Source organism: Labeo rohita, chromosome 11, assembly GCF_022985175.1.
Source record: "Labeo rohita strain BAU-BD-2019 chromosome 11, IGBB_LRoh.1.0, whole genome shotgun sequence".
Classification (NCBI taxonomy): Eukaryota; Metazoa; Chordata; class Actinopteri; order Cypriniformes; family Cyprinidae; genus Labeo; species Labeo rohita.
The window spans coordinates 4,803,259-4,821,891 of record NC_066879.1 but is presented as its reverse complement, the minus strand read 5'-3'; the positions used below and the strand labels follow the sequence as shown (position 1 = coordinate 4,821,891).

At 28.5% G+C, this 18,633-nt stretch overlaps 1 protein-coding gene across 1 annotated transcript in view; it reads right to left on the bottom strand.

The window, feature by feature from the left end:
- Window positions 1-18,633, bottom strand: part of suclg2 (succinate-CoA ligase GDP-forming subunit beta) — a 160,527-nt gene that overhangs the window by 72,124 nt on the left and 69,770 nt on the right. The window contains exons 5-8 of the mRNA XM_051122645.1: window positions 17,500-17,652; window positions 14,375-14,464; window positions 7,687-7,783; window positions 1,930-2,091 (exon numbers count right to left, since the gene is read on the bottom strand). Coding sequence (XP_050978602.1) covers window positions 1,930-2,091; window positions 7,687-7,783; window positions 14,375-14,464; window positions 17,500-17,652 — 502 coding nt within the window. The remainder of the gene's footprint in view (window positions 1-1,929; window positions 2,092-7,686; window positions 7,784-14,374; window positions 14,465-17,499; window positions 17,653-18,633) is intronic.

Genomic DNA, 18,633 nt, shown 5'->3' with positions numbered 1-18,633 from the left:
AACAAGAGATGCAATGAATTTATACTGTAGGGATGGACATTTAATGAAACTCAAATGTAAATCTAATATTTTAAAATACTGGATTTTTGACTTTCATGAGCTATACGCTCTAAACATCAAAATAAAAAAAACAAAAAACAGAAATGTTTTACATTACATTTAATGAATCTAGAACATATGAAAGTTTCATTTTTTTTAAATAAGTTACAAAAAAAGAACTTTTTCATAATATTCTAATTTTTTGAGACACAACTGTATATGCTGAGTTTCAGTTCATTTTTGTGACAGAAAGGAAACTCAAATGGCAGAAAGTGACATCCTATTTGTTTTCTTTAAATTACAAAAGACCTTTTACATTGATGCATTATTAATAAGACAATAAATAGCAGTGTTTCAAGCTGATTTTGCAGGTATAAGAAAACAGTTTAAGTAATCGTGGGGACACACCCACATAACATACCAGTTCCAGGCGTCCAGCATTGCTAACTTGACAGCACAGTTGATACTTTATCAAAATAAAATACAGTGAACCAAACACGCCCGCCTCATTGTTTGTACAAAGCCTATAATTTACATACTAAATAATAGTTTAGCATTTAGATACATCGCAAATATGGAAATATTATGGAATATTTGGATTCGTGCTGAATGAGGTCCATTTCACAAGCATTTGAATACGCAAGCCTTTAAAGTAACGTTATACTCCTTTGTCAGTGAGAGACGTGTTCAGAATCAGCACATGGTCACTGTCTAGTGGGCTTTGTTTTCAAATGCCCAACTCATGGCATTCGCTGTTCTTCTGCTGGCGGTTATCAAACAGAGTTGCATTACTGCAGGCGCCCCCTTCTGGACTGAGGGTGAATTGCCTGTATTCGTTGTAAGGCATCATGCACCGAACCGAGATGCCCGTACCGTGACGGTTCGGTATGAATACATGTATCGTTACACCCCTTTTTTATATATATACTGTAGACTTGTCCATACAGCACATTTACAAGAAAACAGGCACAGGCAATAGCAAACAAAAAAGTAATTTCACATCCCAACCCCAATGAAAACACAAGTGAGCTCTAAATCTGCTGCCCACTGCTTTCTAAGGAAAGCAAATTGTGTCTGACTAAAAGTATACAAGGTGTCAAGAGCGGTTGTTGTATCTGTGTTAGCCGGCCTGGTGAGTCCCATCTCGTCGTGCTTTGAGCTGTAAGGCAGCCAACTGATTCAGCCATTTCCTGCTCATCCCACCTCTCCCGGCTTCACACATCTCCCCTTATTCTGTTCTTCAGTGCTGAGCTAATGTGTTGGCACAGACTCTGACACTCGACTCAATAAAGTGAAATTCAGCTGAACAGCTGTCGCTTTGCCGCTTTACAAAGCTTTTAAGGTGCAAACTAACTGCAAGTAAATTGTGTGTGAGTGCGTTTGTGTCTACACGACAAGGTCAGTTAGAGTCACTTCCACGCTCGTCTCGTCTATACGGCTCTTTCTTGGCGCTTTACTGTGAGAGCCGTCATTTATAATGAGGGACCACTTAAATGTGTAGACTAACAATCATCTTGGTTGAGTCGTTTTTCCGGAAGATTCCTGCTAATTAGAGCCCGTTGGTTCAGGCAGGTCCCTTATGGAGCTGTTAGAGAGCTGCTGGAGATGATGACTGGATCGGCGCCCATTTGGTAACACTTTCACAAAATCCTCTTCTCAAGACTAAAATAAACGCGTTGGAAACTACTAAGAAGAGCATTTCTGAAGCTGGTTTTTGAAATATCCCTTGAGACATGAGCTTGATGTGGAACAGGTTTCTGAAACCTTTGAAATTTGGATGTTTTGAAGAAGTTCATTTGCTATGTTTTTCATTATTTCATGTAGAAGTTCATCTAGTACACTGTTTATCTTTTTATAGCAAGCTAATGTGTATGAAAGATTAAAACAAACCAAAACAGGCTATGTTTCCATCCAGTCCGATGTACTTGAGATCATATTTGGCTGCTTCGGTCTCTAAGGGGTCGCTCTCTGCGGTATCGTCCATGGCGAACACAGCTTTCTGTCTGAACTCTGCATTGTCGTCGAAGTTGATTTTAGCATCAAAGCACACCACTGTGGACAGAGAGCAAAAACAGTGTTGGAAATAAGTCTTATACTGGCACGGTGTCAGATACTGTACTTCCCTGAGCTTTTGTGTCATACTCATACAAAAGCATACTGGGAAATACATAAATACAGCATGAAAAGTAAAGATAAAGTTAGTACAGGTCAGTTTATGTTAGTCAAAAGTAAGAAATTTGCACAAACAAAATTAACAAACCTCTTTACTAATCTCATTAATTCTCATTCATTCTGTTTAAATTTCTGGAATAAAATCAATTTGATACTTTTGTTAGGATTAAATGTACATGTCCACACACATTGTACCGTTCAAAAGTTTGGGGTCAGTAAGGTTTTCTTAAAATGTATTTTTTATTGAATTATTTAATTAGTATTGTTATTTATTTGTTTTATTTTAATTAAAAAAATAATAATAATACTATTATTCAGCAAGGATGCATTTAATTGATTAAAAGTGACAGTGAAGAGATTTATAATGTTGCAAAATATTTATAAATAAAATAAAAAAAAATAACCAAATTAAATGTATATTTTGAAAAAAATCCTGTTCTTTTTAACTTCTTATTGATCAAATATATATATCACGGATAACAAAAAAAAATGCTGCTTGAGCACTAAATCATATTAGAATGATTTCTGAGGGATCATGTGACAAAATAAAATATGTATTTTTGAAAAAATGATGTTCTTTTTAACTTTTTATTTATCAAATAATATCACGAATAATAATACAAAATGCTGCTTGAGCACTAAATCATCACATTAAAATGGTTTCTAAGGGATAATGAGACAAAATAAAATATATTTTTTAAAAAATGCTGTTCTCCTTAATTATTTTATCAAAAATTATTTATGGCTAATAATAATAATTATTATTATTATTAATAATAATAAATTATTATTATTACTATTATTATTATTATTATTATATTAATTATATTTTAAATATCATATAAAAATTATTTCTGGGTGATCATGCGACAACATGAAATGTATATTTTCGAAAAAATGCCGTTCTTTTTAACTTCTTATCAAAAAAATATATCACGGATAATAATAAAAAGTGCTAAATCATCATATTAGAATGATTTCTAATGGATCAACAGACAAAATTAAATATATATTTTTGAAAAAATGCTGTTCTTTTTAACTTCTTAAAAATATCACAAATAATAACAACAATAAAAATGCTGCTTTAGCACTAAATCATCATATTAGAATGATTTTCAAGGGATAACAAGACAAAAATTATATATTTTCGAACAAATGCTGTTCTTTTTATTTTCTTATTTATCAAAAATATATCACGGATAACAATAAAAAGTGCTTGAGCACTAAATGATCATATTAGAATGATTTCTGAGGGATCATGGGATAAAAAATATATATTTTTGAAAAAATGCTGTTCTTTTTAACTTTTTTATTAAAAAAACATATCACAGATAATAATAATAAAAAATGCTGCTTGAGCACTAATTCATATTAGAATGATTTCTGATGGATCATGTCACAAAATAAAATATGTATTTAAAAAAAAATGCTGTTCTTTTTAACTTAAAAGATATCACGAATAATAATAATAAAAATGCAGCTTGAGCACTAAATCATCATATTAGAATGATTTTCAAGGGACAACGATACAAAATAAAATATATATTTTCGAAAAAATGCTGTTCTCTAACTATTTTATTTATCAAAAATTAATTACAGATAATAATAATAATAAATGCTGCTTGAGCACTAAATCTTCATATTAAAATGATTTCTGGGGGATCATGTGACAAAATAAAATGTACATATTTGAAAATAGGCCGTTCTTTTTAACTATTTTTTATTTATCAAAAATAAAACGCTGCTTGAGCACTAAACCATCATAACAGAATGATTTCTCAATGTGACACTGAAGACTGAAGTAATGATGCTGAAAATGTAGCTTTGCATTACAGGAATGAATTAGATAGAAAACAGTTTTTTTAAATTGTAATAATATTACACAATAATACTGTTTTACTGTATTTTGAAAAAGTAAATGCAGCTTTATTTTAAATGCAGTTCATTTTAAAATATCCAGTATCTTAAATTTTATAACATACTGGCAGACATGTTCAATTTGTTCAATATGATACCTTGATATTATAGAGGTAAATAGCAAAATGCATGCAAAGGCATGTTCAAGTTTGTGTTTTTCTAAGAAACTGTGAGATCAGTTATTATACAAATACATACGGAGCACATGTGGCAAATTGGTGATGGGAATTCTAAATCAAATAATTTACACTGAGTGAATGGGAGCTGCATACAAGTAAACACAGTCATACAACTCTGATGACAAAAGCCCAGAGCTACGACATGATCGTTACTCATACCATGTACATCTATATATCTCATTTGTACAGCAGGAGCATCTTATACAGCAAGCAGCCACACAAACACAGAAGCTGTATCAGAAAATTAGCCTGGGAATAGAGTTTTCTGTGACTGTCTTGGCTGTATGTGACCAGACCCAGCAACTCTCTCATTTGTAGTGTTTTGCAGCCTCTCGAGCCTGCAAGGACTCAGGGCTCGCTAACAAAACTAATCTGTGTAGGGAAGTACACTGGGTTCACTGATCTATTATCAAACTCAACTTTACACTGTTACCAGGAGAGTTTTACTTACATCTGTGGGGAACTATGGGTACAGAACCGATAAAGAAAGAAGGTGAAAGTAAAGTAGAGTCATGCCGGCAAGACAGTAACAAAGATCTAGATCATTTTCACCACCTCACAAGCTGACAAAACAGCATGTTTTTAATATATAATAAAACATGCGGTTTGATAATGTTTCAAAGTGATTTAAGTAGGAGAGACAGACAGTTATTGTCACTTTAGACAAACAAAAAAGTAAAAAAAAGTAGGCAATGCGTCTAATGACAGCCAAAGCCATTTGTTGACTTTTGTTTTGATGTTGCTGTCAAGAAAAAATAGCATGATTAATGTCAGTGTTTCCTGAAAATCTCTATTATGATTTTCATACAGAAAACACATAAACCAAACCTAATGAATAAATGAAAGCCTGAATAAACACATAGAGGCAAAAATATAAAGAGTTAAGTACAAAGGTGAATGAATGAATAAGTAAATAAATGAATAACTAAAGAAGTAAATGAATGAATGAATCAAATGAATGATTGAATAAGTAAATAAATAAATACATTTAAGAATCTAAATAACATGTAAACAATAAATAAATAAATAAATAAATAAAATCAGAAAAGACAAAACAATAAGGAAAAAAGAAAGGAACAAAAAATACAACAAAAAAGTAAAATAAAAATAGATAAATCTATAAATATACACTATAAATGAAACTAATATTTTAAATACATTTTAAATTAAAATAAAAAAGTAACATTTCATTTTCTTAAAATGTTTAATGCTTATAATTGTATTTTTTATTACAATAGTACACACATATATACATACACACACACACACACACACACACACATATATATATATATATATATATATATATAAATAATTGCAATTTAAAAAAAACATTAAATATTTAAATTGTTTTTTTTATTTTTATATATATATATATATATATATATATAGTAAATATAAAATATAATCTTATATTATTATAAAGTTATATTATTATAAAGTATAATATTAAATATAATATTATGCATGTATATATATATATATATATATATATATATACACAAACAAACATACGTATATAAATATATATATATATATATATATATATATATATATATATATAAGTATGGGGTCAGTAAGACTTGTAATAGTCTTTAAAGAAGTCTCTTATGCTCATCAAGGCTGCATTTATTTGATTAAAAATATTGAAAAAAAAACAGTAATATTGCAAAATGTTTTTACAATATAAAATAATGTTTTTTATTTTAACATACTTTAAAATAGAATTTATTCCTGTGATGAAAAGCTGAATTTTTATCAGCTGTTACTTCAGTCTTAAGTGTCACATGATTCTTCAGAAATCATTCTAATATGCAGATTTACTATTAGAATGATCAATGTTGGATAATATCAACAGTTGTGCTGCCAAATATTTTTTGGAACCCGTGATTTTTTTTTTTTCAGGATTCTTTCATGAATAACAAGTTTAAAAAGTACAGTGTTTATTCAAAATATAAATATTTTATAACAATGTAAATTATTTATTATTAACTTTTAATAAACTTTTAATTATTAACTTAATACATCCTTGGTGAATAAAAGTATTAATTTCTTAAAAAAAAAAAAAAAAAAAAAAAGAAACAATAAAAATGTACTGACCCCAAACGTTTGAACGGTAGTGTATATATATATATATATATATTAAATTAAAATAATTAAAATAAAAAACATTAAATATTCAAATTTTATAAATATAATATTATGCATGTATATATATATATATGTACACAAACAAACATACGTATATATATATATATAATTACAATTAAAATAAAAAACATTAATATTCAAATTTAATTATATATTTCACTTTATAATTTCTTTTTTTATTTTATATATATATATATATATATATATATATATAAATTATATTAATATAAAGTAGTATTATATTATAATACAATATTATTATAATTCTAAATACTTCTTTTTATTTACATTTTTATTTAATATTATGTATGTGTGCATATATATATATATATATATATGCACAAACAAACACACACACATATATATATATATATATATATATATATATATATATATATATATATATAAATAATTACAAGGAAAATAAACAAAATATTTAAATTAGATTACATATTTCACTTTATCATTTAAATGTAAAATATTAAATGTAAAATTACAGAAGTACAATATTAAATATAATATTCTTTTAATTCTTAATACTTCTTTTTATTTACATTTTTTTATTTAATATTATGTATGTATATATATATATACACAAACAAACATATGTATACAAGAAAAGAAAAGGAAAAGAAAAAGAAAAAAGAAAAAAGAAAAGAAAAGAAAAGAAAAGAAAAGAAAAGAAAAGAAAAGAAAAGAAAAGAAAAGAAAAGAAAAGAAAAGAAAAGAAAAGAAAAGAAAAGAAAAAAGAAGTAAAGAAAAAGTGGCAGCGCTTTTGTGACGGCCCCTTTGGGGACTAAATCATTTTGCCATTATGGAGCAGGGCTGAGATGATTTCTCTCCCCTTCTTTAATTTGACAGGCTAATACTGCAGACATTACCCTCTCTGGACCTACTGTATGTAATTTCATACCAATAAACGTTACAACATCCTACATCATTTCCTAACAGGTACCTATAAAAAAAAAACAAGTGGAAATGGCATTGGGAGAAGTATTTGGTCATATTAAGAACATATTTGTGGCAGTGTTACGTAGGTGAAGCCCTGTAAAGTTTTGCTGAGGCAGCATTCTCCATATCCACAGGTTTGATATAACCATTAATATGAAACGACACTTATCCTTGGAATCTGCAAGGTCCTATTTGGATCTTTACAGGAGCTCTTATGCAATCTGTGAGCAAGCGTCATTCACGCACGAACACACACACACACACACGCACATCTTACCTTGTCCCTCAGGTGTTTCGCCGAGCGGATTGACTTCGACTTGAGTGGCGTCGACTTTGAGGAACAGATCATAGAGTCGCTTAATCTGATCTGCAGCCTGTGACAGAAGCACAGAGAGCACTAATTACCCAGCTGCACACTTGCGGCAGAGCTCTGAGAGCTTATATAAGCCATTCAAACTAGCTTGATATCTTTTAAGCACGACTAAACACATAAATACATATATGCGTTCTGGGTCATATACTGTACACAGTCTGCTAATGAGAAAGCAGCTTTGACCGGACATTTGCACTGCTGGTCGGAACGGTCACTGCCAAGACAATGAGAAGGCGCCTTGGAAAACTTCAAACATGACAGAAATTGATTTGGAGTCGGCAGGGCCATTAACTCAGCGGGGAGTCGCGGTGGCAGTTAATGCGTCCCTGCTGAGAGACACGGCAGCGTCCAGCAGCTCTCTCCAATTCCCAGCGGCCATGCAAATGAGGCTTACGATTGGAAAACGGCTGGAAATTGGATACTGAGATGCTTTTGCTAGTTATAGGAGATTTTGTAATACACTGGATTCTGTACTTCTGTAACATTTTGTTATGATTTCATATTTTGTGCTTTTTATGACAATTTCATAATACTGTTTTACATATTTTTGTAATACTTGTGTAGATTCTGTAACTTTGAATACTTTTGTAAAACTTTCGTTTTCACATTTCAGCATTTTGTGACAATTTATTTAATACTTTATATTATTTACCTTTTTGCAAATTTTATACATTTTGCAACACTTTCATATTTCATGCATTTGTGATAGTTCTACATATTTCATAATGTGTTATACTTTTGTAAAATTTCTGTGAAAGATCATATAATATGTACATATTTCCATTAAATATTTCGGTCTGCTTTATTTTTCATTCTGTTCTTCATAGATTTCTTCATAATTTCGTAAAAATCACAGATAATTTCTTATTTCATCTTTTATTTACATTATATTAAATTTCACAATACTGTCATATTTCATAAATGTGTAATATCTCTGTATGTACTACATATTTCATACTTGTGACTTTCTGTAACAATTTTGTAAAAGAAAAAAAATTATATATATATATATATATATATATATATATATATATATATATATATATATATATATATATATATAAGCAATTTTACTTCTGTTAAAATATACATATTAGAAAATATAAATATTTAACAAATATATATATATATATATATATATATATATATATATATATATATATATATATATATAAATATTTTTAAAAATCCATGAAAGATAACATAATGCTTTTGTTTTTCTCTTTATATAATAAGTATAGGTTTTAGCACTTTTTAAATTTTCTGTACTCTGGTTAAAAATATAAATATTAAAACATATTCATACTTAATATTATAAATATTAAAACATTTCATACTTTTTAAAAACATTCATTACATAAGGATTACATAATATTTGTTTTTCTCTTTATATAATAAGTACAGCTTTTTGTACCAAGTTTTTAGTGTTCTGTACTCGTTACAAAATATAAATAAAACAAAACATTAAAATTCAATATAAATTTTTACAAATCTTTTATACTTTAGAGAAATTTTCATTAAAGACCACATAATACTTTTGTTTTTCTCTTTATGTAATAAGTATAGTTCAGCACTTTTTAGTATTCTGAGCTCATTAAAAATATAAATATTAAAAAAATATTAATATTTAAAATTCTAAATATTTAAAAAAAAAGTATTTTATACTTTTGAAAAACTTTTACGAAAGATTACATAATACTTTTGTTTTTCTTTTTATATAAGTATAGTTTTCAGCAGTTTTTTAGTATTCTGTAATTTTGTTAAAAATATAAACATATATATAAAAAAAAAATAATATTATAAATACTAACAAATATTTTATTATTTTGAAAAACTTCCATGAACTATTATACAGTACTTTTTTCTCCTTATAAGTTTAGTTTTTAGCACTTCTTAGTATTCTGTACTCTTGTTAAAAGTATTAATAAATTAGAAAATATAATATTAAATATTATAAATCTTTGAAAATATTATGAATATTAACAAAAATTCCATATTTAAAAAAAAAAAAAACTAAAAAAAAAAAAAAAATGACATAATACTTTTGCTTTTCTCTTTATATAATAAGTATAATTTGTAGCACTTTTTAGTATTCTGTACTCTTTTTTTGGAAATATAAGTAATAAATATTACAAAATATTTCATACTTATTAAAACTTTCATAAAAGATTACATAATACTTTTGTTTTTCTCTTTTAGTACCACTTTTACTGTTTTCCCTAATATTTTCATATTTCCTTTTGTAATACTTCTGTGGATTATGTAATATGTATATCACACAGTTTGAAGATTTCCTGTTTTTACACTTGCCAAAATAAATGTAAGCATTTTGACTGTCTTGACTTTTGTGGATTTTGAAATGCTATCAATAATTTATATGTTTGTAATACTTTTATAGATTCTGAATATTTCATAATTGTGTAAAACTTTGATAATGATTTATACAGTGCTTTGTAGCATAAAATTTCCATATTTTAACTTTCTATAACAATTCAGGTTTTTCACTCAATCTCGATTTTTTCATACTTTCTTTAATGAAAATAAGAAAAATTAAATAATAATAAGAAAAATTAATAATTGCATTTAAAAAATACATTTTCAGGACTATTTCACTCACTGTCTTAATCACATCTCCCAAATTCACAAAAATTCAAAAAAGTCAATGTTATTATTTAGCATCCATAAATCTATCTACAGTTGTTTATTCATTTCATTAATAAAGGCATCATCTGAATCTGAGTTTTGACGAGAGGTTAAGACAGGAAAGATAACCGTCTGCTTATTGCTCTACACTTTGCTATTTCATGTGCTTTCTGAAAGCATGTCATCCTAACAAATTCTACTTTCAAAGCGTTTAAGAGCTAAAATGACATCTCCCTCTCCCATAGCCAACAGAAGCGCTTTTGATAATGAGCGCACGCTGACAGAAAACATTGTAGCGCTGCTCTCATCAGCACGCACAGGCGAGCGTCGGCTCTTTGTCATATCGCTGCACTTCAAAGTGGCGAAGCTAAGTTAACGGTATACTGCATCCCAAACATTCTAATTAGCAATGACTCAAATAGATGCTCGCAGTAGATGCGCAGTAAAAGGACGACTTTAGAAGAGCCAAACTGACAAGCCAGACATTTAACAGTCATTTCCATAATGCCAAGCTTCTCGAATGAGAAAATCACACCCTTGTATACACAGATAAACAATGTTGAGAGATTCAACATTTAATTATGAAATGAACAAATACAGACTCATTTAGTTTAGTTTAGTTTACCTGCTGTCAGTTTTAACAAAAACACTTACACTATATTCTGTAGGGAGATGATTGTTGACATATGTTAAAATTACAGAATTCTAAAAAAAAAAAAAAAAAAAAATCTAACTAAAGCAGAATTTGGATTTTGAAGAATTCTCTCTCCCTCTCATCATTTTGTAATCTCAATTCATTCCTTTATTAAAGATAAATGTTTGCACTTATTAACATATCATTTTCCACATTTAGACTTTTTTTGACAATTTGTAGACTTTGTGGTATTTTTGTACCTGTAATATTTCCTTAAACCCTCCGATATTTTCGCATCACATACTTTTGTAAAACTTCAGTGAAAGATTTTTGTCATACTTTGATATATTGCACTCATGCAAAACTATTGTAGATTTCATATTTGAATGAAAAATGTTCTAACAGCCTAGCTTATCATAGAATTCATAATATGTCATAATTTTGTGACAGTTTTCTAGTATATTTTGTCTTTTAGTAACAATTCTGTATTTCCAAATGTTTCATATATGTGAACCTGGACCACAAAACCAGTCATAAGGGTCAATTTTTTGAAATGGAGATTTATATATTTCTGAAAGCTGAATAAATAAGCTTTTCGCTGATGTATGCTTTGTTAGGATAATATTTGGCTGAAATACAACTATTTGAAAATCTGAAAAAAAAAAAAAAAAAAAAAAAAATCTAAATACTTAGAAAATCACCTTTAAAGTTGTCAAAATGTTCTTAGAAATGCATATTACTAATCAAAAATTAAGTTTTGATAATTTTACGGTAGGAAATTTACAAAATATCTTGATGGAACATGATCTTTACTTCATATCCTAATGATTTTTTGGCATAAAAGAAAAAATTATAATTTTAACCCATACAATGTATTTTTGGCTATTGCTACAAATATACCCCAGCAACTTAAGACTGGTTTTGTGGTCCAGGGTCACATATTTGTAAAACTTCATCATAAAATTCATATTTCATAATTGTGACAGTTTTCTAGTATATTTTGTCTTTTAGTAACAATTCTGTAGGTTTCCAAATATGTTTCATATATTTGTAATATTTCCATATATTCTGTAACATTTTAGATAATTTTCACACACTTACACTGAAGATTTCATAATGCTTTCACACTTTGTAATATAAAATTTAACATTTATTTATATCTATATATTTATACTTTGTAACGTATAGTTTTCATAGTTTGACTTTTCGTAACAATTTTGTAGATTTGTAATATTTTCGTATTTGTAATGTTTCCTTAGATTCTGTGATACTTTTGTATTTTATACTTTTCTAACACTTCCGTAAAAGATCTTGCAAAACTTTTGTTCATATTATCATGGAAAATGTCATAACAGCTTAAATTTATCATAGAATTCATAATAGTTTGTACTTTCGTAACACATTTCGTAACACACGTTTAGTAACAATTTTGTAGATTTCCAAATTATTTTTTTAATATCTTTGTAATACTTTTTAGATTCTGTAACATTTTATATGATTTCCACACACTTTAATTGAAGACTTCATAATGCTTTTACACTTCGTAACATAACATTTAAATATTTTAACTTTCTGTAACAATTTTGTATATTTTCCAATACTTCTGTATTTCATACTTTTGTAACGCTTATATTGTTAGTTTATACTCTCGTAACACTTTATTGAAGAATTGGTAATGATTTATACAGTACTTTGTAACATATAATTTTCATATTTTGACTTTCCGTAACAATTTTGTAGATTCTGCAGTATTTTTGTATTTGTAATGTTTCCTTAGATTCTGCGATACTTTCGTATTTCATACTTTTGTAACACTTCCGTGAAAGATTTTTGTAATACTTTAATATATTGTACTCTTCCAAAACTTTTGTAGATTTCACATTTGCATGAAAAATGTCATAACAGCCTAATTTATCATTTCATACTTTCATAACACTTTTATGGAATATTTTTGTCTTTAAGTAACAACTTGGTAGATTTCCAAATATTTCCGTATTTCAAATATCTGTAATACTTTTTTTAATAATTTTGACTTTCTGTAACAATTTTGTATATTTTGCAATACTTTCGCATTTCGTACTTTTGTAACGCTTATATCTTGCAATTTATACTTTTTTAACACTTTACTGAAGATTAGATAATGATTTATACAGTACTTTGTAACATTTAATTTTCATACACTGACTTTCAATAACAATTTTTTAGATTCTGCAATATTGTAAGACTTAATAATTTTGACTTTCTGTAACAATTTTGTATATTTTGCAATACTTTCGTATTTCATACTTTTGTAACACTTCCATCATCTCACATTTCATATTTGCATGAAAAATGTCATAACAGCTTAATTCATCATAGAATTCATATTTCATACTAAAAGACAAAATATTCCATAAGTATTTTGAAATTTTATTGAAAATTATGTCTTTTAGTGACAATTTTGTAGATTTCCAAATATTTTTCATATTTGTAATACTTCTGTATACTCTGTAACATTTTATATGATTTTCACACATTTTAATTGAAGATTTCATAATGCTTTCACACTCAACATAAAATGTAAATATTTTTAAAGACTTTCTGTAAAAATTTAACATATTTCGCAATACTTCTGTATTGCACTTATGTAACACTTATATTTTGTTATTTATACTCTTGTAAGACTTACTGAAGATTAGATAATCATTTATACAGTACTCTGTAACATAATTTTTTTACATTTTGACATCCTGTAACAATTCTGTAGATTTTACTAAATAGACCTTCATGCTTTTAATCACAGCAATCTCCTAAATTTCAAAAATATTACGTGCAATAGGTAATAGTATGTACATGTACATTCTAGATTCATCAATACTTATAATACATTATCTGATATATTTGGAGCAACATGAAGTGAAAAACTAACATTTACACTGAATCTCCTGCGCTAAATTCTCTCAGAGACCCTGTACGAAGCCTCTGTGTAAATGTCTCTAAATCTCAGAGATTTAAACTTGTGCTTATCATTTATGGTGACGGTAGCCACAGCAAATGTGCGACCTGTTTATAGGCGGCAGTTTATGTGAACAATGTGCCAGCACGATCCGTTGATGACCGGTCATGTCAGCTCAGCCCTAAACACGACAAGAAACGTTTAATGACTGTATTGGCAGAGTCATCCTGTCCATTACTCTCGCTTTTTCCATGAGCGTAAATGGAGACATAGTGGTCGGTGGGGGTGGTGATGTAAGGTGAGGGCCGCTGTGCTTCTGTTAACGACATACACTCTAATGGCACAATCTCTTTGGCAGCGATTCAGTCCAAACCCATTACCTGTCTCTCCAACGGTCCTTTGAATCCCAAATTAGCTGCCATACGTAGCGCCTGGTCGTCTCGGACCCCCTCGAAAATATCTATGACTTCCTGAGGCAAGAGAAAAGGCAAGAGAAAACCAACCATCAGCTAAAATTTGACACAAAGAGGATGTTCGTATTAAAATCAAGAGAGCTGCAATTAAGCGCTGGCACGCAGCCAACCTCAAACGAGAAAAAGACGAGAGCTGGAGAACAATGGCCTACAATGGCTTCGCAATTATAAGGCCAACTCTAAAAGATCACTCATATACAGAGATAGACACACACAAGAGAGATAATGCGTAAAATCAGACATCACAAAAAGCTACAAGAATAACAAGCAGCTGTTATATGTCTTGATACGAGTCTATTTTTTTATCTGTGGTTAACTTATAATGGTGGGCAAGGATTTTATGCCTTTAAGTGTTCTGTGCAAAACAAAGGTATGCATCCTTTTTAACATTCTTTTGACAAAATTGTGCTACTGGCATTAACACGTGTCGAAGACTGAAACGGAAGAGAAGAAATAGTTGAATAAAGTCATTATTTTTGTTTTCTTTGCGCACAAAAAGTATTCTCGTAGCTTTAGAAAATTATGGTTGAACCACTGATGTCACATGGACTATTTTGTATTTGTAATCCTTCTTTAGATTCTGCGATACTTTCATTTTTCACACTTTTGTAACACTTCCATGAAAGATTTTTGTAATACTTTCATATACTGTACACTTCCAAAACCTTTGTAGAGTTCACATTTCAAATTTGCATAAAAAATGTCATAACAGCTTAATTTATCATAGAATTCATAATACTTTCTTGACACTTTTATGCAATATTTTTGTCTTTAAGTAACAATTTGGTGGAGTTTTAACTATTTGCATATTCCAAATATCTGTAATACTTCTGTAAATTCTGCAACATTTTCAGATTTCATAATGCTTTTGCACTTTGTAACATAAAATGTAAAAATGTTGACTTTCTGTAACAATTTTTCAATTTTTAACAATTTAACAATTTTTCTATTTCATACTTCTGTAACACTTATATCTAGCAATTCATACTCTTGTAACACTTTACTGAAGAACAGATAATGATTTAAGCAGTTTGTTGTAACATAATTTCCATACATTGACTTTCAATAACAAGTTTGTAGATATATTTTGGTTATTGTAAAACTTTCCTTCATACTTTTGTAACACTTTTGTGATTTCACATTTCATATTTGCATGAACAATGTCATAACAGCTTAATTTATCATAGAATTCATAATATTTCATACTAAAAGAAAATATTCCATACGTATTATGAACATTTTTTTTAATATTATGATTTTTAGTAACAATTTTGTAGATTTCCAAACATTTTTCATATATTTGTAATATTTCTGTACACATTTGAATTGAAGATTTCATAGTGCATAATGCAAACCAAGGGTATGCACCCTTTTTTACTTTGTTTTTTTTTTTACTTTTGACAAAATCGTGCTACTGTCACGTGTCGAAGACTGACACGGAAGAGAAGAAATAGTTGAATAAAGTTGTTACACAAAAAGTATTCTCGTAGCTTTAGAAAATTACGGTTAAAACATTTCACATGGACTATTTTAATGATGTCCTTACTACCTTTCTGGGCCTTGAATGTGTCAGTTGTGTTGCTGTCTATGCAGGGTCAGAAAGCTCTCGGATTTCATCAAAAATATCTTAATTTGTGTTCTGAAGACGAAAGAAGGTCTTACAGGTTTGGAACGACATAAGAGTAATTAATGACAGAATTTAGATTTTGTATTTGTAATCCTTCGTTAGATTCTGCAATACTTTCATATTTCATACTTTTGTAACATTTCCATGAAAGATTTTTGTAATGCTTTCATATATAGTACAATTACAAAACTTTTGTAGATTTCACATTTCAAATTTACATGAAAAATGTCATAACAGCTTAATTTCTTGACACTTTTTTCAAATTTACATGAAAAATGTCATAACAGCTTAATTTCTTGACACTTTTGTGCAATATTTTTGTCTAAGTAACAATTTGGTGGAGTTTTAAACATTTTCATATTTCAAATATCTGTAATACTTCTGTAAATTCTGCAACATTTTATATAATTTTCACACTTTACTTGAAGATTTCATCATGCTTTCACACTTTGTAACATAAAATGTAACAATTTTAACTTTCTGTAAGAATTTTTCACTTTTTAACAATTTAACAATTTTTCTATTTCATACTTTTGTAACACTTATGTCTAGCAATTTCTACACTTGTAACACTTTACTAAAGAATAGATAATGATTTAAGCAGTACATTGTAACAATTTTCATACACTGACTTTCAATAAGAAGTTTGTAGATTTTGCAATATTTTTGTAATTGTAAAACTTTCTTAGATTCAACTACACTTTCATATTTCATACTTTTGTTAAACTTTTGCGATTTTACATTTTATATTTGCATGAACAATGTCAAAACAGCTTAATTTATCATAGAATTCATAATATTTTATAATAAAAGAAAATATTGCAGAAGTTTTATGAATTTTTATTTAATATTATGTCTTTTAGTGACAATTTTGTAGATTTCCAAATATTTTTCATATCTTTGTAATATTTCTGTATACTCACTAACATGTTATGATTTTCACACTTGAACTGAAGATTTCATAGTGCATAATGCAAAACAAGGGTATGCACCTTTTTGATTGTTTTTTTTTTTTTTTTTACTTTTGACAAAATTGCGCTACTGTCACGTGTCGAAGACTGACACGGAAGAGAAGAAATAGTTAAATGAAGTAGTTATTTTTGTTTTCTTTGCGCACAAAAAGAATTCTCGTAGCTTCAGAAAATTACAGTTAAAAAACTGTTAAAATAGTCCATGTGACATCAATGTCCTTACTACCTTTTTGGACCTTGAACATGTCAGTTGCGTTGCTGTCTATACAGTGTCAAAAAGCTCTCGGATTTCATCAAAAATATCTTAATAAATATCTTAATTATCTTAAAAAGACAAAAGAAGGTCTTACGGGTTTGAAACAACATGAGTAATTAATGACACAGTTTAGAACTATCCCTTTATAAGCCTTTTCAGTCAGATACAAGTGAGATACCTTGAAGATGAGCTCTGGCGTGGTGGCAGCCACTTCCTCTATGTCCACACCACCCTGAGGGCTGCCCACCATCACGGGTCCATTACAGGAACGGTCCATCAGGATGGCGAAATATGTTTCCCTGGAGATATCCAGAGCTTCGGCTACCATCACCTGCTCGGCACAAACGCACAATCACCAGGTGAGGGGAGGATTCATCATTGTGTGTGTTATCTATTCAATACGGTGTATTAAAAGACACTGATTTTTGAAGCAGGGCACAAATTTACTGGCTGCGGGTCTTGCTGCTATTTCTAATACAGGATAATCGGCCATTATGAAACTCGATGACAGATAGTAAGTGGATAAAGACAGAACTACCAATAACAGGGTCGAAAGAACAACTAATAAAAAAGGTGATGGAAGAGAAGTGACACAAAAGAGGATTAGGGAAGGAATGAGGAAGAAAAGCAGGGAGAGACCGAGGTGTGGTGCAGGTGTACTTGATAAAATAAAATAAAATAAAATAAAACAAAAATTAAAAAAATTAAAAAAGGGGAGGCTAGGCATATTTGTAACATTTTAATAGACTACTGTTCCCTTTTTACTGTTAAAAAATAACCCTCAAACCAACCAACCAACCAAAAAATAAAATAAAATATTAAAATAAAATAAAATGAAATAAATAAAATAAAATAATAATAAAATAATAAAATAAAATAAAAAAGGGTAGACTAGGCGTATTTGTAACATTTTAACAGACTACTGTCCCATCTTCACTGTCAATAAAATAACCTTCAAAAAAAATAAATAAATAAATAAAATAAAATAAAATAAAATAAAATAAATAAAGGGGAGACTAAGCATATTTGCAACATTTTAACAGACTTCTGTCCTATCTTCACTGTCAATAAAATAACCCTAAAAAAAAAAAATAAAAAAAATAAAATAAAATAAAATAAAATAAAATAAAATAAAATAAAATAAAATAAAATAAAATAAAATAAAATAAAATAAAATAAAGGGGAGACTTGGCATATTTGTAACATTTTAATAGACTACTGTCCCCTCTTTACTGTCAAAAAATAACCCTCAAACCAACCAACCAACCAACCGAAAAATAAAATAAAATAAAATAAAATAAAATAAAAGGGG